This window comes from Dreissena polymorpha, chromosome 1, assembly GCF_020536995.1.
Source record: "Dreissena polymorpha isolate Duluth1 chromosome 1, UMN_Dpol_1.0, whole genome shotgun sequence".
NCBI lineage: Eukaryota > Metazoa > Mollusca > Bivalvia > Myida > Dreissenidae > Dreissena > Dreissena polymorpha.
The window spans coordinates 916,432-941,404 of record NC_068355.1 but is presented as its reverse complement, the minus strand read 5'-3'; the positions used below and the strand labels follow the sequence as shown (position 1 = coordinate 941,404).

General features: G+C 35.2%; 1 protein-coding gene and 1 long non-coding RNA gene across 15 annotated transcripts in view; one reads left to right on the top strand and one right to left on the bottom strand.

Annotated features, from left to right (window-relative positions):
* Positions 1-487: 487 nt before the first annotated feature.
* Positions 488-8,273, bottom strand: LOC127868640 (uncharacterized). Of its 2 annotated transcripts, XR_008044213.1 has the most exons (6): positions 7,931-8,273; positions 6,868-6,950; positions 5,461-5,556; positions 3,318-5,208; positions 2,885-2,980; positions 488-2,604 (listed from the first exon to the last, which is right to left on the bottom strand). It is a non-coding gene; the product is annotated as an uncharacterized LOC127868640 (long non-coding RNA). The 2 variants fall into 2 exon arrangements; XR_008044212.1 differs by lacking the exon at positions 7,931-8,273 and having other exon boundaries at positions 6,868-7,184.
* Positions 8,274-14,220: 5,947 nt separating this feature from the next.
* The window catches only part of LOC127868410 (NKAP family protein CG6066-like), a 41,805-nt gene continuing 31,052 nt past the window's right edge, over positions 14,221-24,973 (top strand). For all 13 annotated transcript variants that reach the window (XM_052410214.1, XM_052410208.1, XM_052410265.1 and 10 more), the window contains exons 1-2: positions 14,221-14,321; positions 23,261-23,341. In XM_052410214.1, coding sequence (XP_052266174.1) covers positions 14,280-14,321; positions 23,261-23,341 — 123 coding nt within the window. In that variant the 5' untranslated portion in view covers positions 14,221-14,279. The remainder of the gene's footprint in view (positions 14,322-23,260; positions 23,342-24,973) is intronic.

Sequence of the window (24,973 nt, the reverse complement as noted above, 5' to 3'; positions counted from 1 at the left end):
TGCCAACAGGGGAATTGTGTTAACCAAGAGAGGAACTTAAGCGCGCTATCCCTGTGGAACTTCAATAATGTCCAACGGGGAACTTGCGTTTACCAACAGGGGTAATTGTGTGTAATCATGGTACCGTTGTTGATAGGACAATGGCGTGCACGTTCATGGATAATATTTAAGTTAGCACAAAAATTGAAAGGAATATGTATGAAACAATATTTAAATTAAATATGTTTATTATATGACCTTATATAAGTTCTGCAAAAATGCCTCATTTGATTGACTCAAATATTATTCACATCAAAATAAGCATACGAGACATAACGCAAATCAAACAATACATTTATGACTTTATTAGCTATAAGCCGACTACAAACATGCAAGTGCTGCATTATAGCATATCAATCATGGTGAATTAATCAACAAATGAATACAATTCGTTCTTAAAACTAAAAAATAATGTTTTTGTTTTAGGCCATGCTTTTTGTCAAACCGAATGAAGGAGAGGGGGAGGCGGCTTATTTGTTTAATTCCTTTTTTCCATCAGAAAAAAATATTCACGATGTTCACGTACTATGAAGTTTTTTATCCTAAAAGTAGAACTGCCCATAAGCATGTAGATTGAGTAGTGTAAATTTACTTTGTCCTTACTCTGACATTATAAAATAACTCATGCATTTAATCCCCTGAAACAGGTAAACATCAGAAAATTCATTCACACGCAGGGCAACTTCCACTTCACTTAAATTGTCTTAAATACATTTATTGCATTTTCAAAAATAATAAAATCTGAAAGTTTAAACAATCATGAACGTTTCACAACGAATGTGGCGAGGCCTGAGAAACAAATTAGTTTAGTAAACTAGCAAAACGACTTGATAACAATGCATTTTGATGCGCCAGTGACTTAGTCTACGGCGGTAGGTCAATCTGAATAATGATCAGTATTTATTGTTATAATATATGAATTCCAATTCTACAACTGTGATACCATTACACATGTGCTGTATTAAAAAAATACAGTATGTATGCACTTGTTTGAGTAGAGAATGCCAAAAACGGGTTAACGTTAATAATGAACTCACATTAAATTCTACCTGTCGAAATAACAGATTATATTTTAAGGAAAATAGTCACTGGCAATCGCTTAGTTTTCCCTTGCAAACCAAACACCTTTTTTCAAGATTTGAATTCACGTATTTTGTTCAAACTACCTTTATGTAAACCAACTTATGTACCTAATTTTTGCATAAAATATAATAGAAAGAGTGTATTTTAAGCACTGAAAATTTATGCCGATGTGTCAACCATATATTATTTGTTGAAAACAATATAAAAATGTTATAATTAATGTTGTTATACACGTATTATCATCGCTGACTTTGACAGCATTATCATTTTATAAAAACACTAATAATTAAATATGTACCAAAGCAAACACTTATCAAACACGTAGTTTAATATTATTTTGCATCACTTACATTATAGTATATATACTTACTGGGGAGTGCACATGTGAATCAATTGTTAGACCCTTGTTGGTGCCAACTTAAAAATAATATGTACCAACAGGGAAATTATAACAGTGTGACTCAATTCTGAAAATAAACATACCAATTATATACACAAAGCAAATATGTGAATTGATAGTTAATGTGAATATCTACACGCAAAACAAATGCACAAAAGTCTGTGTAGGAAATTATTGTAATATTTAACAACTATTTAATCAATTCTAGTGCGATATTTACGCAATAATTTACATATTGGTAAATTTTTACTTTAAAATAACTATTAAGTACTCAACTGCAAGTCAGACACCTGTCATTCAAAACAAATTTTGTAAAATTGACAAAATATTCATTTGTATTCTTCACATTGTAGCAGTAGTTTAGCAGTAGTTTTTTTTATGTTATTTACATTTATCTTATTATATCTAAAAGTGTTTGTTTGTTATGCTTGAACAAAATGTTTGTTTCCATTTATCCGACTGAATTTTTTTGTGCCTTCTCTGAACGTTTAGCCTTCTAGATTGATTTGTTATCATGTTTGCTATATTCATTCATATTCACCAAGTTTGGGGTAAAAAATAACTTGTATAGTGAGTAACTCGTAGAAACTCGTAATAGAAAGTACAAAGAAACACTCTTTGGCCGAACTATATACCAATCCTTATTTGTTCGGCGATATGATTATGAACAAATATCGTTTTTGACTGAACCGTATTAATAAAACATTCAAATACAATAAGCACACATATATCGTTTTCGAAAAGAGTATATAGAACAAGAAAACACACAAAACACATGTGGCAACTTCATCCTTTAACGTATTCTCCTAAACGTGCATTATATGTGTTATATTTTTTTAAGTTAAAAGTCCCCGTCGCTTTTTTGTTTCAATTAAATTTATGCAAAAGTCTTTGACATTTTTCCAACTTCTGTTGTGAAGGTCATTCTCACTTTCAATACATGCAAGTAATGATTTTTTCCCTGGTAATTTACCAATTATCAAAAAACGATCTAAGTGTCTGTGAACAGCTCCTGTTTTCGTCTTCACTCCGTTGCTTTTTGGCTGCTTGTTTTGTTCTCCTGGTATTTGAAGTACCCTTTTCTGTACATGGATAATAAAACACCATATGACGTCGCTAACTGCCATGTGTAAGATATCCATATTAAATATATATACTTCAGTACAATTTTTCATAGCAAATTTACGACAAAAGCGTCCAGGTACTTACGGCACCTGATAATGACATCGATGTCACACGACAAATTTGGAAACATTATTTTGCCTAATGAATCAAACAATTACATGTAAGCAAATCATGTTCTAAGGAACATAAGAAACTTGGAGATACATAACTTAAATGCATCCACATGTGTATGCATACCTTTGTCTGTTATTTTTGGTTGACTGGTGCTGGGAAGCAGAGTTTCAAGGTCTTCAGTATTTTTATTTTCTGATAATTCAGAAGAATATTGTTCATCTGTCGTGTAAATCACAAGATCAAAAAATATATATAGTTTATAATATAGCAATGATGGAAACAACCGAAGCACACCAAATAAATATGCAGTTAGTGCATTGAAATTGAAAAATTAGAAGTAGCCAATGTAAACCTTACTGAGCACAAAATGAGTGTAGACTTTAAATTCCGCCTTACCTGGTCGTCTCCGATAAAAAAGAATTGCCTTGCATAACACAAGTATATTTCAGAAAATGTTTGTAATTCTTTTTATCACTTTAGGTAATCAAGTTCGGTAATGAGCCCATTATTAACATTAAGTTTACTGTATGAATTTAACACTAAAAATGCGACATACCTACAATACATTCGTCGTCCACATCAATATCGTCTAGCGAATTGACAGAATTTCTGGTAATTTGTCCACTTTCCATCATCATGAGCAGCTTGCTGACTTTGGCAACCTGCATGGTTCCATCTGGTTATCTGTAGAATTCTCTATGTACCCGAATGTCGTGACCAAGAAATTTAGCTAGAATGTCTATTTCATTTTCAGACAAGTTAAAAAGCCTAGTCATTGTGGCAATATGTTTCCTTAACTTTGTAGAACGAAGCCTTTTCGGATGTTCAGCTCCACAGTCAATTGCTATTGAACGTAATAAATCTGTCCCACGAATATGCGATGATGCAGATTTTGTTGGGAAAAGATATTTACTATTTAAACAGTTTGTTAGAGAATTTCTGCTGCGTATGAGCAGGTCGATATTTTCTTTCACCTGTCTTGGAAACAGTACTGCAGCTATTCGACCTCGTTTTGCAATAATCTCTGTACGGTAAAAATAACGGCACAGGTTTTTTTCCAGTTTTGTTAAACATCAATCTAATTCTCCATCGTCATTTGTCAATTTGTTTTTTGAATATTCTTCGACTGTCATTTTTGACACATCGTCTGATCGTTTCGATTAAACACAAGCAGATTTCAGACAACTTATGCCATGCTTGCCTTTTCTCGCAATCACTTGCTGATTCTTGTAAGGTATTTGCATGTGTTTCTGCTTCATGTCGTAAGTATTCAGACATTACTTTGACATCATTTGCCAATGGCAACAGTTCTTTCTGACTGTTCTGCTTAGCCTCATGAAGTGTTCTTAGGGCATTGGAAGACACGTCCTCCGTCCAATTAATTTCAAATAGTTTGGAAAGCTCCTCAGCCCTTGTTTGCAGATCCTGGTTGTTTGTTTCGATTCCTTTCGAAATTAGAATTTTTAGACATTTCTGAAGCGTTGTGCCAATCTTTAAGGCTAATGATGGTGTAGCATAAGTATTGGTGTTTCCGTCGAAGCCTGCAACGTTTTTGCAAGATTGTGTAATAAATTTGAAAGCATCTGAATACATGAAATTCTCCAAAGACTTTTCAACATTGCCTGGACAAGATCGCATGTCTTTCAGCAATCTACCAACTTCTCTTAACTTCTGTCTAATATAATTGTGTTGCTTTTCATCATGGCCCCTTTTTGTACAGAGTTTTTCACCGAATGCAAGGATTGTATTATCACTTTTGACTTTGCGACTTATTTCGTCGTTTCTCATGGACTCGATTACTCGTCTTAAAATAGTGCTTCCTTCTTTTGATTTTGGTAATAGCAGGCTGCTCTCTAAAGCGAGTCGTTTTCTTGATCACGCCGCATTGTAAACTTACATTTTTGAGTGTGCCTCCACAGGATTTTCTTCGGGTAATACCCGTAACAGTAAGGACAAGGTCCATACTCGTCTCAGCTACGCGTTGATTGTGACTTTGTCTGTATGACACAAACAGCTGTCCTTGGCCATCTCGCAATACTTTAACATTATGGAGATGGTTCCCTACGTTCCTTATTTTTTCATACATTTTTTTATTTTCTGCTGAATTTTCCGTATTTAATAGATCTTTCACATCTTGCCCATCTTTATGCTGCAAAAGCAAATGTTTTTTTTAGTTTTATTTGAGCCTTTTCGCAAAACATGCAATAAAATCTCTTATCGTAATGTCTGTATTCACTGTTATTTGTTTGAGCGATGGTGATGTTGGTTTTGTGTGCCTCTGCGGATGATTCGTCACGTGCACGAGATTGCAAGGATTCAACAGGAGGTAGTGTTGACGCTGTCTTTTTTTGAAATCTTTGAATGTTTGGTATGAGTTCGACAACTATCGACTCATCTGACGATGCATCGCCTTCTTCCGGAATATAGTCTTTGTCATTGTCACTATCCTGTAAAATAAAGTTGTTTTCCTGTGTGTGAGATCATATAAAAATATGAAAATATCACAACATCATAATTTGTTGTTGGTGAACTACATCCATAAAAATGTGTAAGTGTAACATAACACTTACCAGAATGCATGTCTTAATTACAGTTCGATACTAGAGCTTGAAAAAAATCGGAACTATATATAATCTTAGATAAAATGTTTAAATGTGTGTACTGTATTGCAATCACAAAATCGTTATAAGTTTACGTACATCGATATCCGATGATTCACTGTTCAACATATTTTCTGCTGCATCTTGTGAATTGTACTCGTGTGCAGTGTCGCTATGTTCTTTAGTTTCGGTACTCTGCAACACAATTCAATGAGACAATAATAGAGTAAGATTCATACATCCACGTTACTTAGTATCAGTTGAAATTGCAATTCTTTAGTAGCAGCATTTTCAATTGATATCATCACTCATGTGGCCTTTTATTAAGATGTAGAAAATCTAAGTGACATGAGAATTTTGTGTAAATGTTTGCAACCGATGGTATAATACAAGTTTAATTCACCTTCGTCCAAAATAGTTTACTTTTGCTTATCTTACATCACATGTTTTATTTTTTGCCGTTCACTGTCATTGGGGAAGATTTGAAACAGATTGATAGCTTGTTTTGTCGACATAATAACAAACTGAAAAACACCCATAAAACATTTTTAAAGGTTGCATTTAAATGATCAATTTCAACAAAACGGTTTTTTTTTTTGTTTTTTTTAACAAAACGGTTTCAAATTTAACATATCTTTGATTATTTATCTTGAACGTATCAAGCATGTTTAAAGATTGGCTGAATACACCGACGTAGCAAGTCTTAACATATACCAGGTTGTTCCAAACATGTTATCAAAGTTCGAAAAAGTATACAAGGAATATTTTTTTACAGATACTAATAAGACGAAATGTATGCACGGTTAAATGAAAGGTATTGTACTTCTCTGGACAAATGTGTTGGAAGAAAAAAGAACTGGTGAACGGACTGTGGTTCACGGTAAATCATGTATGTATTGTGCGGTGGTTGGTGTAAAATGAACTATCTTTTCTTACCCATGTCAGAATGTATCGTATAGCAAAATATCGAGTAGACGCTATTGTTTTTTTGTCGTTAAGATGAAATATCAACCAATGACCATATGTAACACGCAAGTTAAATTTCTTAATGTCTCAGAGTTTCATACACAGTAATTGGCAGCGTATAAGTCTTACACTGAAAATAAAAATTAATGATATTACACTTCTTGGATAAGCGATAATTAACGTTTTTGTGATTATGATGAAGTCGATGTTTATAAACTACAGTGGTTAATACACATGCGCACCAGTTTCATTGACAGGTGTAAATTCTAAATTCTTTGTGTATATGAAGATTTTGAAAGACAAGTAGTTCAAAGTCACTACAACTGGTAAACAATATTTTATTCTTTTAAAATTCGCATAACATGTTAATATAATGATCATCGACGTACGTGTTATGTTAAGCCCAAATACCAATTAGCACCACCCGGAATAAATATTGGCACAATATAATTTAAGGCAAAATTACGCCTATTTCACTGAAGACTAAACCAAACCAGAAAATACGCCTTAGTAGCTTCGACATAGTGAAATATTACAAACCGTCTCATCGACTTCTTCCGTGTGTACGGATGTTGTTTGTCCTGGTTCCTGGCTGTCCGTAGATCTAGTAGTCATTGTGTTGCCTATTCACAACAACAATAAAAAATGGTATAACACATAATCTAGTCAGAGTTAAAAAGTTCGTTATTCATAAAACCATTTAGTACAACACATTGACATTAATTCCTTGTACACAAATTACATTAATTTCATGATATACATAATATGTATTTAGGCATGTGTAGTAATAACAAAATCACTAAGGAGCCATAATTCTTACAAAATGCTGTTTACAGTAGTCTGCTCTTGTTTATAGATTGGGGTCATGTTGGTAAAGAAGTACGCAAAATATAAAAGCAATATGTCAAGGGACATAGAAAATATTTGAGGTGGTACGTAAACTGTAACAAAGATTTATCAATAATATGCATATTTTAAGTGGAAAAACGGGGCCATAATTCTTACAAAATGCTTGTTACAGTTGTCTGCTCTTGTTTATAGATTGGGGTCATGTTGGTAAAGAAGTATGCAAAATATAAAAGCAATATGTCAAGGGACATAGAAAATATTTGAGGTGGTACGTAAACTTTCACAAAGATTTATCAATAATATGCATATTTTAAGTGGAAAAAAGTGACCATAATTCTTACAAGATGCTTGTTACAGTTGTCTGCTCTTGTTTATAGATTGGGGTCATGTTGGTAAAGAAGTATGCAAAATATAAAAGCAATATGTCAAGGGACATAGACAATATTTGAGGTGGTACGCAAACTTTAACATTCCAACGCTCACGCTAACGCTCATGCTAACGCCGACGCCGGGGTGAGTAGGATAGCTCCACTGTATATATATAGTCGAGCTAAAAACTGCGTAGAGCTCTACTTTGTTTAACGTATATTTATAAAATATATTCTTGAAATATGTACCGTAAAACAAGCTTTGTAATCAAATGATATTTATATAAATCGATCTTTAGAATTCGTCTTCCAGTATTACTTTAACGTTTACATAAAAGCGCTTTTTAATAGTAATTAAAAATTATAAACATAATTAAAAAACTTACCTTAGTTTAATGCGTTTGTTCGCTCGAAACTCCATTTTTCCAACTGACTTTCACTAAATGATATAAATACCGAGTGTATGATTTTTAAACAGCGCAACCGGGGAACTGTTATAAGCCTGGATACACACTCGATTGTAATATGGTGAAGATTTGTGTATATTTTGTGCATGCCACAAACCCGCTAATCGGGGAAGGCGTTGGATTTCTAATTTAAATTGACAGTTTGGTATTTCATTCACGTAGATTAGAGATTTTCGCCTAAAACCAACCGGGGAATTCCCCGGTTGGTAGGTGTTCCCCGGTTTGTTGGTGTGTATTCATACGATTTTCCCCGGTTGGTAGGTTTTACAAACTCACACACACACACACTCACATAATTCAGACTTGTACAACAGAACTTTGTCTCGATATATGCATATACAAATTATTTTCTTTCACGACTCACATATAACATAATCATATTAAATACCATAAAAATGTAATACATGTATAAGTAAATACAGTCAATGGCCGAAACAATGACTCTTCTAAGGTGGAAAAGAAATGTACTAGTATTTGATCAATATTAACATGTAGTTAATACAGTCATAGCAAAATCTTTTTCATTTTTTATACAATGAAAATCAATCTAAAATCCAGATGTGTTCACCATGGTCTGGTCGTCATCTGTTCCTTGTCACACGTCGTCTGTGAGTAAACCAACCTGACAAATATCTGACTACAATTATGATTGAACCCAGATCATTCCTGTTCCTAAGCAGACTCTACCGCGTCACTACCAAAGGCTTGCTCGTATAGCAAGGCATTAGAGGTCCATCTTATACATCACCCTACTGGGTGCCTTTTCACAAGTTGTCTGTGGACGATGACCATGCGCATGATGCAAATATCGTTGCACTCGATAATATAAACACGTTTACTATTCTGTTTGTACCGAAATGTCAATCAGTTTTATATTCCTTATAGTATGTTTATATTAAACGCATGAAGTTGCTAACCATCATTCCCAAAAGTCCCCTGGTCCTCCAAATTTTAATTTAAAAAGCGAGATTTACTTTCCTCAGAATGCCGTTTTACAAAGAACTGTTTGTACCTTAAAGGTTTCCGCATTTGCAAAAACTATAAACATTTCCCGGCAATGCCGCATACAGTGGTTTGCATTGTTTTTCTAATGCAGAGGAAGTTTTTGAACTTTTTTGCATCATGAATGAAATCAGCAGAAACTTAAAGTAAAACTAAGTGAAACTAATTGAAAATAAATACAATAAATAAACGATATTGAGGATGCTGCTGTATGTTAGGACACTCTCAATATCTAATATTACCGGAGACTATACCACCAAAATACCTGGCTGCGTAACAAATATGCTGAAAGGTATGAAGATCCAACCCCTCCAAGAGAGAAGGAAGACCGATCTTCTTCTATAAGGTGGTTGAGGGGCTTGTACCAGCCCTGCCAAGCCAAGACTTCCTTACCCCAGTCCAGCAATTCAAACGTAGAGTTACCCCTTAGACTGTTTCATACTTTAAAGTTGATAACATTTTTGAAAACTATTCTATCAAAAACTCGAAGTGTTTCACACCAATCAAGTGCAAACCCCCATTATATAAGAACTCCTTTTTCCTTAAGACAATAATAGAGTGGAACAATCTGGAAGAAAGTCTAGTGCGCGCAGACACAGTTGGCAGTTTCAAGTCAACTATCCTACAGTGGACTAACCACCCTATGTACCGTTGCGCCGGCGCTTAAAGGCCCAACAACTTATCTATCAAGATCCGTATCCAGAAACAATAAATATCTTAAAAAAAGATATACGGCGTTGATAGTTCAACGAATGAGATCGAGGATAGCGAATGTCTTTTTCTGTGCAGCACTTAACTGCATCACACGCAGTACTGGATGTTACGCGGAGTTTTCGCGGCTTATTTTACATTATTTCATATTGCTGGTCATAAACCTATAGATACAAAACAGAAAACCAAAAGAAGAATGGAAGTGAAATTAAAACATATGAGTCAACCGGCCACACGCGAAGTATCCGTATTTATAGGCGCGTTCTTCGAACAAACCTGTTTTAGTGGTTTGTCGGGCATTGCCATTTGATTCCATTATTAACAGTATCGAGAATCATCGCGCTCATGCTTAATACATAAGTCAATATGGTGGAATAATTATTGTTTAATTAATCAAAAATAGTATTTATCATTGTATTGTTGAAAACACATTTAGAATCTTTTATTGACATACCATAATTATATTGCTGAATATCTTCATTTAACATATTTCTGGTCTTAAGAACATTCCAGGTCACCTAGTTCATGGATAGCGTCTTTATTATATAACGATTATTTTACTGGCCGTGAACTCCGGTGATGACCTGTATATAAACTCTGACATTCACACACTAACCGCGAATAGACCCGATACCTCGCGGGTTGAAATGCAATACATTAAAGTGAGGCCTCGCTTCCACTGCTCTTTATACTTTTACATGTTAACATGTTGACAGGAATATGGGAGTAAGTACTAAATATGAGAATATAGCCTTTAAGTATAAACGCTTTTGCGCTGGTAATTCTCTGAAAATAAAAGGTGCACGCACAAACTGTATTGATGTCGAGAATTGAGTGTAAAACTGTTCTATCTATTAAGCCTTTTCATTAGAGATAAAATTGTTTCATGCAGTAAAACAGTGTTACAAAGACGCGGATATGTTTCCAATGTTCTGGTGGTATACTCAAATCAGCCAATGGAATAAATGAAGTGTATTCATTCGTACCTAGCCGCGGGAAATTGTATTTGAATTTTATTGGACGATACCATCACAAGCAATGAAATTTGTATACCAGGTTTTAATGTCATCCGGAGAGACAGAAATCGTAATGGCGGAGGAGTGTGCTTATTTATAAATGAAAGTATTGCATTTTCGGAAAGAACTGATTTACACAGTGACACTATTGAGGCGGTTTTGGCTGAGATACATCTTGTAAAAACTAAACCTATTCTGATTTGTTCTTGCTACCGGCCTCCGAATCAAAAGGATTTTACGGAACATTTAGAAAACATTTTATCGAATTTACGATCTGATTTTGAATGGTTTATTTTAGGTGATTTAAATATTTGTTTTAAAAACAAAATGTGTTCACTGTTTGAAAAATATGCACTTTTATTAGACATTTTTAACCTACAACAAATGATTGCTCATCCTACTAGAATAACTGAAACAACTTCATCAATTTTAGATCATATCTTGTGTAATCAAAGTAATAAAGTTTCACAATATGGTACTTTACCCATAAATCTTAGTGACCATTTCCCAGTATATTGTACAAGAAAAACTAGCAAAGAAAAAATAAGTAAGCATAACACAGTTCTTGTTCGGTGTATGAAAACCTATACTGTGGAAGATTTTATTAACAAACTGAACACTTGTGATTGGAATTCTATGTTTACTGCTGACACGGTACAAGAATCTTGGTTATTTTTCAAAGACAAATTTTTGACAGTTTTGAATAGTGTAGCTCCAACCAAAGAAGTTCGTTTAAAGCAGAGAACAGAGCCATGGATGGATTCCGATATTTTAGAACTAATTAAAATTAGGGACTATTTTATGTACAAATTAAAAAAAACTAATAATAAGGAATTTTTTCAAAAGTTTTGTTCATATAGAAATAAAGTCCAAAGGTCTGTGAAGAAAGCAAAGGCAGAATATATTTGTGATCAATTAGAAGAAAACAAACACAATCCTAAAAGTCTGTGGTCTCACTTAAAATCGTTAGGTCATAGCAATAATAGTAAATCCTCACCCAATGTTGTTTTAAATGTAGAGGGCAACCTATGTTTTGAAGCTAAAACAATAGCCAATCATTTTAACTATTTTTTCACAACTGTTGCTTCAGTACTAGTTGATAAGCTTCCTACTGCTCCAAATCTATTTAATACAGCATCTAACATTTTTAAATCGTTTTACAAAAGACAGAAATCCTGCTCACAATTCTTTTAAACTTCATACAGTTTCTGAAGATTTTGTTTACAAAGAGTTAAGCAAATTGAATTGTTCTAAAAGTACTGGGTTAGACGAAATCCCGGCCAGATTTTTGAAAGATTCTGCTCCTTATATCAAAACTCATATTACATTTTTGATAAATAGCTCTATTGTTAACAATGTAGTTCCCACTGATTTAAAAAGTGCTAAGGTAAAACCACTGTTTAAGAAAGACAATAGGTCCGAGGTTTCTAATTATAGACCGGTTAGTATTTTGTCCATTGTTTCAAAAATATTAGAGAGAGCTGTATACAACCAGTTGGAATCCTTTTTAGTGAAGAACGGTCTGTTGTATGAGTATCAGAGTGGATTCAGGGGGAATCACTCCACTGACTCCTGTCTTATTCACCTGTCTGATCATATACGTGGACAAACCTCTAATGGCTTGTTTACTGGTATGATTATGTTAGATCTACAGAAGGCATTCGACACTGTAGATCATGACATTCTGTGTCGGAAGCTTCGTGCGATGGGAGTGAAGTCTGTGGAGTGGTTTCGCTCGTACCTAGCTGATAGGACGCAGTCTGTACATGTTAATGCCGCTAAATCGGATTTCAAATCAGTAGTGTGTGGTGTTCCCCAAGGGAGTATACTGGGTCCTCTTTTGTTCTTGACCTACGTTAATGATATGAAAACAAGTATATCATCCAACTGTAAATTAATACTCTATGCTGATGACAGTGCTATTTTGTATTCACATAAAGATCCAAGTACCATCAGTCAAGTTTTAGGCAAAGAACTCGAGTCCTGTAGTAAATGGTTAATTGACAATAAGCTATCCCTCCATCTAGGCAAAACAGAATGTATTCTTTTTGGTTCGAAACGTAAACTCACCAAGGTGGACAATTTTCATATACAATGTAATGATCATGTTATAAAATCTCAGACGTATGTAAAATATCTTGGTTCTATTCTAGATGCTGATTTGTCCGGTACTTCTATTGTAAATAATATCGTCAAGAAGGTTAACTCTAGACTTAAATTTTTATATAGACAACGTGATTTTTTAAATAAAAGTCTTAGAAAAAGCTTATGTAATTCTTTAATACAATGTCATTTAGATTATGTATCCTCTTCGTGGTATTGTGGACTCACGAAACAGCTTAAGCACAAGTTACAAATAGTCCAAAATAAAATGGTTCGTTTTATTAACAATTCCCATTGTAGGACATCACTTGTTGTATCGCATTTTGAAGAACTTGGTTTATTGAACGTTGAACAAAGATGCAAGCAACTTCGGCTTAACCACATCCATAAGATTTTCTACAATAAATGTCCAAGCTATATGAAAGACAATTTTGTCAAATGTACAGATGTCCATCAGTATGGGAATAGATCCCGATTTAATTTTTATGTACCTCAAGTTGATGGCTTTACTAGTTCTTCATTTTACTACAATGGTATTACGGATTGGAATGCATTACCCGATAATATAAAGTCCATCGAATCGAAATTTACTTTTAAGAAACTTGTTAAGACACATCTATTAAATGATATGAAGGTAGACGAGAATTCCATGTATTTTTACTTTTAGATTTGTTTTATTTTTATGTAATTCATTATTTTTATGTTTTTTATTCGTGTCAGTGTATTATCATGTCAACTTTTGAAAGATTCACTTAATTCGTAGAAGAAATCATGTGTAGGATCATGTCGATTATATATTAAGAACTGAAAAAACAATATATTTATAGTCACGTATAAGATCTGTTCGACTAAATCCAGGGACCCCGTTGGAAATAAGCTTTTTCATGTTTACATGTCTAAGCTTTACGGGTTATCCTGTGTATATATCATGTCGTAATCTTATTTGGATCTGTGATAAATGGCACCATTCATGTAATGCATGTTTCTGAATATGATAATAATGCAATCTATACGTTACTTATTGCCTTGATTGCATTGAATTGTAAATTGCTTGACATGTATGCACAAATAAAACAAACAAACAAAAATTGGACACTAACAAAGGTCAAGTAAGGTGAAAAGCTGGCTTAATACAGCTTACGCCGAAAAAAGACGTATCCCAGAATAAGTAAACGTTTAGAAAAAATCACACTAATTCATCGGTACAAACAACGCGAACCCATACAAATTCTTTTCAAAATCACAAAAAAATAAATAATTATTATTTGAATGAAAGTGCGATTGGTAAACAAATAAACGTTGTTTTTGTCGAGAGATTATAAGGTTTTCCAAGGTAGATAATCAATTCCAATGTGACCTAAGTTAAGTGACATGTAACCTACCTCAATCAGTTTGTTTCCGGTTTGAAAACAAACACAAACGCGTGTTATAAAAAAATGGATATACGCGATTCACCACCTGCCAAAAATAAGGACGAGGTTTGTCTCTTATGATACTGCAGTGTTTTATTTATTTTCAACAAGATAATGTTTGCAATGCATGAATGGTAATATATTATTTAGTATTGGATGACAATGGTTCTCTTTCGGACACTATTAAACATTCGGATAATCTTATCAAATGAGCAGATTCGGTCCACAGACACAGTCAATTATATAGTGAATTGTTCTTTGTTTCTTTACAAACTGCATGATTGCTTTAAGGTTTACAATAAACAGATTTAATGAAAATAAAATTATAATTGGTTTTCAGAACCATAAAATTGTAGTGTTTATGCCCACAGGTACTTGAAATTTTTGTTTGGTCCTTATATATATAAAAAGAGTAAAGGTATGCAACGATGATTTCACAGGTGTATTGAATAACACAATGCAACAGCATAAACAGGGTCGGCCTAGTGTAAAATTTTAGGGAGAAGTGATAGTTCTTCTTGAATGCTCTGAGCTTTTATGAGTACATATGTACAGCTCATAGTTCTTCCTGGCAAAGACAAAACCATGTAAAAAAATATGCCTCACGTATGTCTATATACCGTATTTATCCTAATAAACGCACCCGGGCGTGATGCAAATCACAAAGGGGCGCGTTAATTTCACCCCCCTTTAGGTATAATATGAGCAAACACCTAAAAAGGGTTTACCGGTATTTGCGAAAAGTTCCAAGTTCATTGAGCAAACGTAAACATATCACAATCAGTTTTACCAGAATACTACAGTACAGACTACTTTAACAAAAACACCTGTCTGCAGTGTTCACTTTTCCCGATGGGTGACATGGTCATTAAAAAAGCAAATATCTCCACAATAAATAGTTTTCTGGAGAAACCCTGCTGAGAGGTTATGGTAGACATGTGAAAGTTTGTATACTATAAATCCTTCAATAATGGTAGTGGCTTGCTAATTAAAGCAGTTTTTTTCTCCCTTAAATGCCTGAACATGGCCCGTTTTGTCCAATCTTCTACTTCAGGGAGCCACATTTCGCTCATTTGTTTAAGAAACATTGTCAGGATTTTTTCTACATGTAGGCCAATACCTTTGTTATCAATGTTAATACACAGTTGTTTTAAATTGGGCTTTGAAAAATTTAATTTTTCCAATTTAATTACCCTATGTAAGTTCATGCCAAAATGCACAGCACTGTCCCTTATGGTATTACACGACCTGCAAGGTATCGGGTTTCCTGGGGTGGTTCTTTGCGCTACAAAGTTTGTATCAAGAAATCAATACACGCACGCTTTGAAGGAGTATACCTTGACCTTGTACATTGCAGCATAATTTTCGCGCGCTTTTGTGGAGAATATACATGATGACTGTATATTGGAAGCAGTTGTAAACGTTGTGTTAACATTAAAATCATAGTGTGTTTCTGATTACTAATTATTATTCTCATTTGGAAATTTTACGCAACATTTATCCTTGTGTTATATGTATAATGATTTACAGAGCTCCAGATAAGGGTCGTATTTTCGTAATTACGAATTATTTTCAAGTCCGTTACGTATTTATTTTAAAATCTTGTCGTACCATTAAGAATTACAAAATCAAGTTACGAATATTATTTTTACATCGGTTCGTATCTTTTAAAGATCTTTGCGGTGCTTATATAGAATGGTTATCGGGTTTGTTTAACAAAGCGCATTTTTTCCAATAAAAGCGGCGTATACAGTCTATCTGTCAAAAAACAATGGCAGCGCCCAGAGAGCGTCCTAAAAAACTGCAAAGCATCCAAAACACGCTTTTAACATATTGTACGCAAAGTGAGCCGAAGTTAAATGTTTAGAAAGATATTATAGAAAAGATCTTATACGATGTTGTATGTTCAGTTACCGACACAAAAACGCGACACGATGGGTCCAAACTTAAACACAAAAAAAAACATTGCACGAGTGGAAGGGACAAGTCCCGTGGCTAATCGTTGAAAAGATTGAAGGGGAGACCCGTTTTAAATGTGAAATATGTAAAAATTCATCTAAGGCATGCAATCTAAACACAGTTTGGGCATATGAAGGTATTGGAAAAATAAAATGGTATAATACTAAAAAGACACTGTTGAACTCGTATAAATAAAGTTGCTAGTATGTTTATTTATATTTTTTTGCATGAAAATAACCATTATTATTTATTTTTAGGTCATTCAGAAAAAATAAGAATTATTTTCCAAAACTTAGTAGTAACGCTAAGAATAACATTTCAGAGTTAAGAATTCTTTTTGAAAATCTGGTAGTAATTTAAGAATTTCACAAAACCTTATCTGGAGCTCTGATTTAAATATTAATTTTTCAAAACGCATGACATGTCGTATATTCATTCATATTATAGACGTACCTGTGAATTAAAAAACATAATTTTTATACGTATTAATTTTCTATACAATTATCTTTATTTTTATACAGTATTTAAACATTTTTTTATAACAATGTTTTTATTTTTGGCATGCCCAGTAGAACACTGCTAATGGGGTGTTGCGCGGCGGTCCCTGATAAGAACGGAAATTGTCAGCATTTACCGACTAGGCTAAAGTAATACACGCCGCTGGAATTAGCAAACGCGGCGCAACGGCGAGCGTTTTATCGAGTTCACCTCGCTGTCCAACGCCGCGTGAACACTCGCTAGCAGAAAAAACCCGCGAAGGGAGCGCGTTTTTTGGGGGAAACGCGTGGAGTGTACTGTATACTTACATTCTACGTTACATGTACATAGGACGGAATGCTGTACGATCTGTATCACTATTATGTATGTACCGTATAAAAATAAAAGATGCTGTTTATTTCAGAACTTGCAAATTTTTAATTGTCGCTTTAGAAAAAACAACAATGATCAATTAATCCAGAAAAGTATAATAACATCGCTTTACAATATAACTGTCTGCGCTCACAACAGACGAACACAAAATGTGTTTTCCGCCTTTTATTCTTCACATTTAACCACATGTTTTACATCGAGGCTGCGTTATCGATAAATATCTACACACTGAGCGAGTTTAAATTGTTGAGGATCAAGTTTGAAAACCTTTTTGGGTGGCATTTTCTTTGTTTACCATCAGGGACAGCAAATTAAACGTCCAATGCACTTTTAATAAAACGTCGTAACTGATTGGATAATTGATATATTTCAACCAATAAAAATACGTGTATTACATTCTGAATGTAGTAATGTTACTTCCGATCTACTTTTCAAAACGGTGTTAACATGTGTTTAGCTTATCTCCACGAATCCAACTCTGTATCATGTACAACTTTGACGATGTTGAAAATCGGAGTTTTTAAACAATGCGTCCCGAGTACGCACATGTTTGAGAATGATGCGTCCCCAGAAAAAAACGTGCATCTGGCACGCGGGACGCACATCAAAATGAATCACTGATACAGCATTAATACATTAGCTCCATAGAGGATGCAATGTGTGAAAAATATCGGAGATTTGACTTCATTTGTATTTATTTTTATCGGGTGTGAGGAAATAAATCGTGTTTGCTGGAATTTGAATGTGATGTTGCTTTACAGGTAATGTTTGTTAATGGATTTTATTTTACTTGAAAAATACGGCGAAATGAATTTCGCTTTTGTCTTTAATAAAGGCGATATGAGCCAACGTTCGGCGAAAATTTCGCCCAAGTCGCCATCTTGGCCGACCCCTGATAAAAGATCAAACAATGCACACATATGTCGTTGTGGTTGAAAAACGTACGTGGTCTTTATAGCAATGTTCTTAATTTATTGTGAAAAATCTACCGAAAATCGCCTTCATTCATTACTGACAGCTGGACGTCCGGAAATACACACGTTAATTTACCGGTCATATTTGTGAATTTTTCGCTGTTTTGGACATACTTGGTGGATTTTCATCAAATAAAAGGTGTTTTATCATAGATGGAGTCGGACGCTTCCTGCTGGCAACCACAACGACATATGTGTGCATTGTTTGATCTTTTATGCTGTTGCATTGTGTTATTCAATACACCTGTGAAATCATCTTTGGATACCTTTACTCATAATATATATATATATATATATATAAGGACCAAATTTTTTTTTCAAGTACCTGTGGTTTATGTACAGAACAGAACAGAAAGTTTATTCATATAACTTGAACATTTACAGTTCATCGTTACATATACAAAACTGACAATATATAAGCAATAAGCACATGCATAGTAATGCGAAAGTGACCAAACTCATACATAAAAAGATGTTAAAAATGCACTAAGGCCATCGAATTACTCAACGTTTGCATTCAAGGTATCAGTTCTCATTTAAAAGCATTTTTACAATATATCGCGAGTTTATTTAGGACTTACTAGTAACAACACTACCTTAGACTACTCACCGGGTCATGGACCAGAAACCTTGTCAAAATAGCACAAATCATCCTCGGCAGCACACACTACCAGTGCTTTTCACCGGATTTGAATTTTTCAGGCGCCCAGGGGCTAATAGGGGTGGCTTCCGGAGGGTTGTCCCCGCCCGACGTTGATTTTTGTTTTAATTTAACGTGTAAATTCATATTCTGTGGTGTGTTATAATTCTAAGACAGACAGCGTAAACAGGGGTGTGATTTTTCCGCGGATTTCCGTGGATCGGCTTGTCTCGGAGGTCATTTCTGAGATTCGCGTAAATTCGTAAAAAAAATGGGGGGGAGGGCGGTACATCCGAATCCGCGGACGTCTTTTATGTGCGGCCCGAAATATCCGCGGCTCGCGAAATCACTCCGCATAGTACACTGGTAGATTCTGCCTATGCAATTTGAAACGAGCGATGTCATTGGCTCTTGTTTTCCAATCTACCAATTAAAATGGTTCTTTTTAAATGCGTTCGGTATTTCTTTTCTGATTTGACTGCAAATGGCGCAGTTGCAAAGCGAAAATTAAGTTTATCCAAATGACAAATATCAATCGAATTAGCGACTGTCATCATATAGTTAGATAGGATAAATGAAATGTGTCTGTCATCGATGAAGACTGCGTTTTAGATACAAGCAACACATATTTTTTTTACAAATGTGCGCAGTGAATTTGTGTCTCGGAAACCAGTGTTTGCAAATTGGAGTTCACTCTACTTGCGAAGTAAAACAATTTAGAAGAGTATCGTTTGAAAATGGAAAAAGACAAACATGATTTGATTTATATGTTAGTGGATCTGTGTGTAATCAGATTCATATGCATATTCTGCTTTATTATGTTTGTCACACTGTTCAGTTAACAGAATTAGCATTGAACTGTAGATGTGAAATGCAAGATTTTAAAAGGTAAACACATTACTATATATTAATTTTACTCAGTTTAATACATCATTAACTCAACAAGAACACTCAAGTGTGTTTGTTTATATTTATTAATGTTTTCCCCATTTGATATTTAATTAAATAAGTCCATTTACTGTGAATACATTGAACAACTTCTGTTTTTGGTCACAGTAAATATTGTTTACTTTGCATCCTCAGTATGTGAAATGTGAAGTTAAACAGGTTTTTATAAAGAAATAGTGTTATGAAGTTCAAGAAATTGTTTATTTTAATGTATGTTTTATTTTAATGTCTGGTTTAAGGTTTGTCATTGCGTTATTCGCGCGATTCGCGTAGTCAAAATCAGTCGACAGAATTTTCCTCCCCTCTGACTTCGCCTCAATCACACCCCTGGTAAAGAGACGTCATTTGGTGCGCTATGACTCTTCAAGAAACCCCCCCCCCCCCAGCTATAAAGTCATTTATAAAGACATTTTTTAATAATTGTTTTTATACTTTCCCACAAAGAAAGTAAAATCCAGACTCTAACTATTCCCCAATACACCCGTATCAACAAGACTCTATTACTGTGTACTTACTACTTTTCAAGTTGCTTTAATTACCCGATAATCCCATTTTTAAAAGCACGTTCTAGTAAATATTGACGTTGAAATAAATTTCAGTGTAAGTGACTATTTATAGATTTTATGGAAATATTACCACTGAACATGCGTAAATGGCTTGACGTGGTGTGTGCTTGTTAATACAACACTCAATACACCCACGCTTTCTATGTTCATGACTCCATGCTGTACTTGCTGCATAATTTTCACGCCCTTTTTATTGAGAAAAAGGGTCTTACAAAACGAATTAAATTATCGATGTTTGTTTGATGCAAGAATCTGTTAACATAGAGTTTACATTAACATTCGGAAGTGGGTTTCGGATTACAAATTAAATTATTCTCATTCGAGACTTCAAGAAAACATAAACAGTTGCGTAATGAATTCAACAATAATTTGTTAAAATAGTTTACAGGTCGAGTAAATGTTTGGACTGTATTATTCATGAAATGCACAACTTCCACAAGGATTACAGCCATCATCAGTCGTCTAAGTAACGGGCCAAGATTTCTTTGGCAATTACATGTACGTCACGAGTCGCCTGCATGATTTAACTGCAGATAGTGCCTGCCTACGAGTGCTGTCGCTTATACAAGGCGTGGCTCTCCTTGGCCAATATTGATTTTCCAATACGACGCTTCGTCCTTAATAGGGCTTTAGTTGGGTAAAGCGTTAGATGTATTTCACAGAGGATCGTAAATCGGCTTTCAAAATTTTTGGCTAAGTCGATATCGTTTTGATCTTAAGAATGGCTAGTTGCAGTAACAGCAAAATTACACTGATCTGAAAATTTCAGGCGCCCCGCGGACAAACACAACTCTATACACTTTCCTTTCAGCACAGCAGTATCCAGCAGATTCACTTGACCTTCTACTTTGATGATTGACGCTCAGTTGTGATCCAGTATTCTGTTACAAGTAAGCCCACTATTCCAACCGGCATCAACATGACCTCGAGTATGGCAGACCAAACAAAGAAGCCCTTTTGTCGTTGATGGTCCCGTTGTCCTCTTCCCTCCAGTATCCCAGACAAAATTGGTATCTATGGATAATAGATACCTAGTGCAATCAGGGAGTAAAGGAAACCCACGGTACCTGATGCTCCATTTGACTCAGAGAGTAAGGTAAACCCACCGGCGTGCAGCTTTCACCACTGTTCACAGCATTCACCTCCTTACCTTTCATCATGACCTTGAACTTAAGATCTTGATCAGACACAGCATCTTCATGAGAAACTACTGTCTGTTTCGCGACTGATAAACCCACCGCTTTCTCCACTACATCCGTGAATTTGCTTCACTGCTCATCAGCATGAACACAATTATCACAACCTCCACAATACAAGTCTTCTGACCTAGCCACAGCCTCATACGATGGATAAAACGCCAAGCTCTCAGGAACATCAGCTTTTCCACACTTGGCTTCAGGTCGTTGCTTAACCACCACGTGGTATAACTATTGCAACATTTTCTCCATAGTGCCAATTGTCCTTGTGGATCTTTGAAGCGTAAACACAATGACATACTGGAATTATCATTCCGCACTTTAAACGATCTTTTCAAGAGATTATTCTTCAACCGTCTTGAAACCAAATACAAGCTGTTCTTTCCTTGTTAAACAATATTTTTGTTGTTCCAGTGTCAAAGCAAAGCTGAGATAAGCATTAACCTTCTCTTGACCGCCCTGTACTTGACTCAGCACACTGCCAACACCAACATCTTCCACAGCAAAGCAAGCAGTATTTCCAGTGTAATCATCCTTTAGACTCTTTGACACACTCCCAATGATGAAGCCTTTCTTCATAACATGGTTATTCTCTATCGGGTTTATAAAACACACAACAGGGCAATAATCCCACTTTTGTACCACTTTAACCCAATGTTTTCATTTGAGGGAACCTTCTTGTTTGAAGCCAAGTTATGTTCCTTCGAAAACCTCTGTTTGACATCTATAACTGGACAAACATTTTCAGGTACTGAATTCACTTGAGGAGGACAATAAGCCACTTCTTCAAGAGATTCTTTCTTACTATTGTCCATCGGCACTGGAGAAGCAATCTCAGGAATTGACTGCACTTGAGGAAGGCAATAAGCCACTTCTTCAATAGATTCTTTCTTACGATTGTCCACCGGCACTGGTGAAGAGACACCCAACATCCAATTTGTATTCCTGTGCATCAGAAGCACAAATCCTACAAACGGAGTGTTTCTTGGTTTGTGGGCCATTGACTTTCTTGGGGGACCAAATGCCATCTTTCCTTTGAAGTTTAAAGGACTCTGGCCATTCCCTGATTCTCGCCCCTTCTTTTCCTGATCGTCTTGTTGCTTTTGACAGTCCATCCGAAAATGGCCAAACTCACCACATTTGTAGCATGCAAGTGTTGACCCAGGTCGGCGTGGCTGCGAAAATGTATGTTTCTGTGAAAATGTCTGCACAGTTGAAGTCAGGCGCTCAAAAATCTTTTCCAGGCGCGTCAACCTGTCTTCTTCACACGCCACTGCATTCACAGCATACGACTTTGCCTTTCTTAGACCATAAACCGCCTGTGTTACATATTGATGATGCCTTACAAGGTCCACTGCCTCCTGCATTGATTGAGGACGCTCCAAGCTAGCATGCTTTCCTGCCTGCTTGTCAAAACAGCCTTGGCAAAACTTGGAAATCGCCTCCTGCATGCTGTGCTTTTCCGGCAGATTTGCCAAGGTCATCACTCTGTCAACCTAATCCTCCAGGGACTCTTCAGACATCTGTGCGGCCTACTGGAAATTGGCTCTTTTGGTTTCCAGCATCTCTTTGGCACCGAATCGACCCTCCACTTTTGTCATAATTTTGGAGAATGAAAACCTATATATAAAAAACATTTAACCCAAAAACAACTATCAGAAATTAGGAAACACAATCTTTGCTTCTTCATTATTTTTACAATAAAATATTTCAATTTGAAAACTTGATGCAAGGTTTCATTTGACTCTTAGTTTTCAAAACCTACTGAAATCTCTGTATGAGAATAGGCCCTACCACTGCATGGTCTGTATTGTGTAACTTTTATGTAATTGTTACATTTGTTTAAAAATAGGGGGACTTACTAGTCACTATGAAGAGAGGAAGAGGTCGTCCGAGGAAGATTGAGTCTAGCATGATGAAGACCAGTGATGAGGTTTGTATAAGTTATGGGTCCCACCCTATCTCTCAAATATAAGCTGTGTTCTGCAAAAATTGTACTTGATGCATGTGCATAAAATCGGGGGTTTCACTGGCCCGGCCTAAAAAAGGTGTAGTCACTTTTTCTCAACGTAAAAACCGTCTTTTAATCTGACTTTGTTATAAATAACAATTATTTAAGAAACCTAACTTCCTATAAAAACACAAATTACAAGAAGTAATTTCATAACACATTAAGTCTTAATGCAGTTTATTTTTATATAAATAACATTTTTATGCCCCCGGATCGATAGATCGGGGGTATATTGTTTTTGGCCTGTCTGTCTGTCATTCTGTCCCAAAACTTAAACCTTACAGTAAAGTTTTGCAGTAACTTTTGAAATATTGAACATAGCAACTTGATATTTGGCATGCATGTGTATCTCATGGAGCTGCACATTTTGAGTGGTGAAAGGTCAAGGTCATCCTTCAAGGTCAAAGGTCAACAATTTAAAACTTTCATATAGTAAAGTTTTGCAATAACTTTTGGAATATTTAACATAGCAACTTGATATTGGCATGCATGTGTATCTCATGGAGCTGCACATTTTGAGTAGTGAAAGGTCAAGGTCATCCCTCAAGGTCAAAGGTCGAAAATTTTAAAACTTTAATATAGTAAAGTTTTGCAATAACTTTTGAAATATTGAACATAGCAACTTGATATATGGCATGCATGTGTATCTCATGGAGCTACATATTTTGAGTGGTAAAAGGTCAAGGTCATCCTTCAAGGTCAAAGGTCAACAATTTAAAACTTTCATATAGTAAAGGTTTGTAATAACTTTTGAAATATTGAACATAGCAACTTGATATTTGGCATGCATGTGTATCTCATGGAGCTGCACTTTTTGAATGGTGAAAGGTCAAGGTCATCCTACAAGGTCAAAGGTCAAATATATAGCTTCAAAGCAGCGCTGAAGGGGACGTGTCCGACAAACACATATCTTGTTTACTTATATAAACAGTTTTCGCTGAATTATTTTATATTTCCCGGTAGTTCAAACAAAAAGCCCATGAATTAGCATGCAATTTCATACAATCTTATGCAAGCTGAAAACAATAATTGATTTTGCAAAACAAGACAAAATGGATGCTGACACAAACTGGAACAGACGATAGTCCCAAGGGGGGGCGCTCATTCACCCCTTGAATTATTGTGAGGGGGCAGATATCTGCCTACTTAATTCTGACAGGGAGGCACTTACAGTATCCGCCCCTCCAGATTTGATGGGAGGGCACCTAACTAAGTGTTGTCAAGTTGTCAATATTATATTCACTTAGGTTCAGGACATAGGGCTGCATAGGGAAATATTATGTTCACTTAGGTTCAAGACATAGAGCTGCATAGGGAAAGTAACTTTATGTTGCAAATTATTTATTTTTATTTATTAAAAAAAAACGCCTTCAAATTCAATTGGGATTTTTTTACAGCCATTAGGAACTTTGTTTTTTTTTCCTATTGGGAAAGTGCCATTTTCTGGTTTTAAGAAGGAAAACAATTGCTGCGATAATATGCTTATGTTAATGATAAGCTCAAATTTCCAAATCCGCCGATGAAAAAAAGGTTTGGAATAAAAAAAGAAGAGAA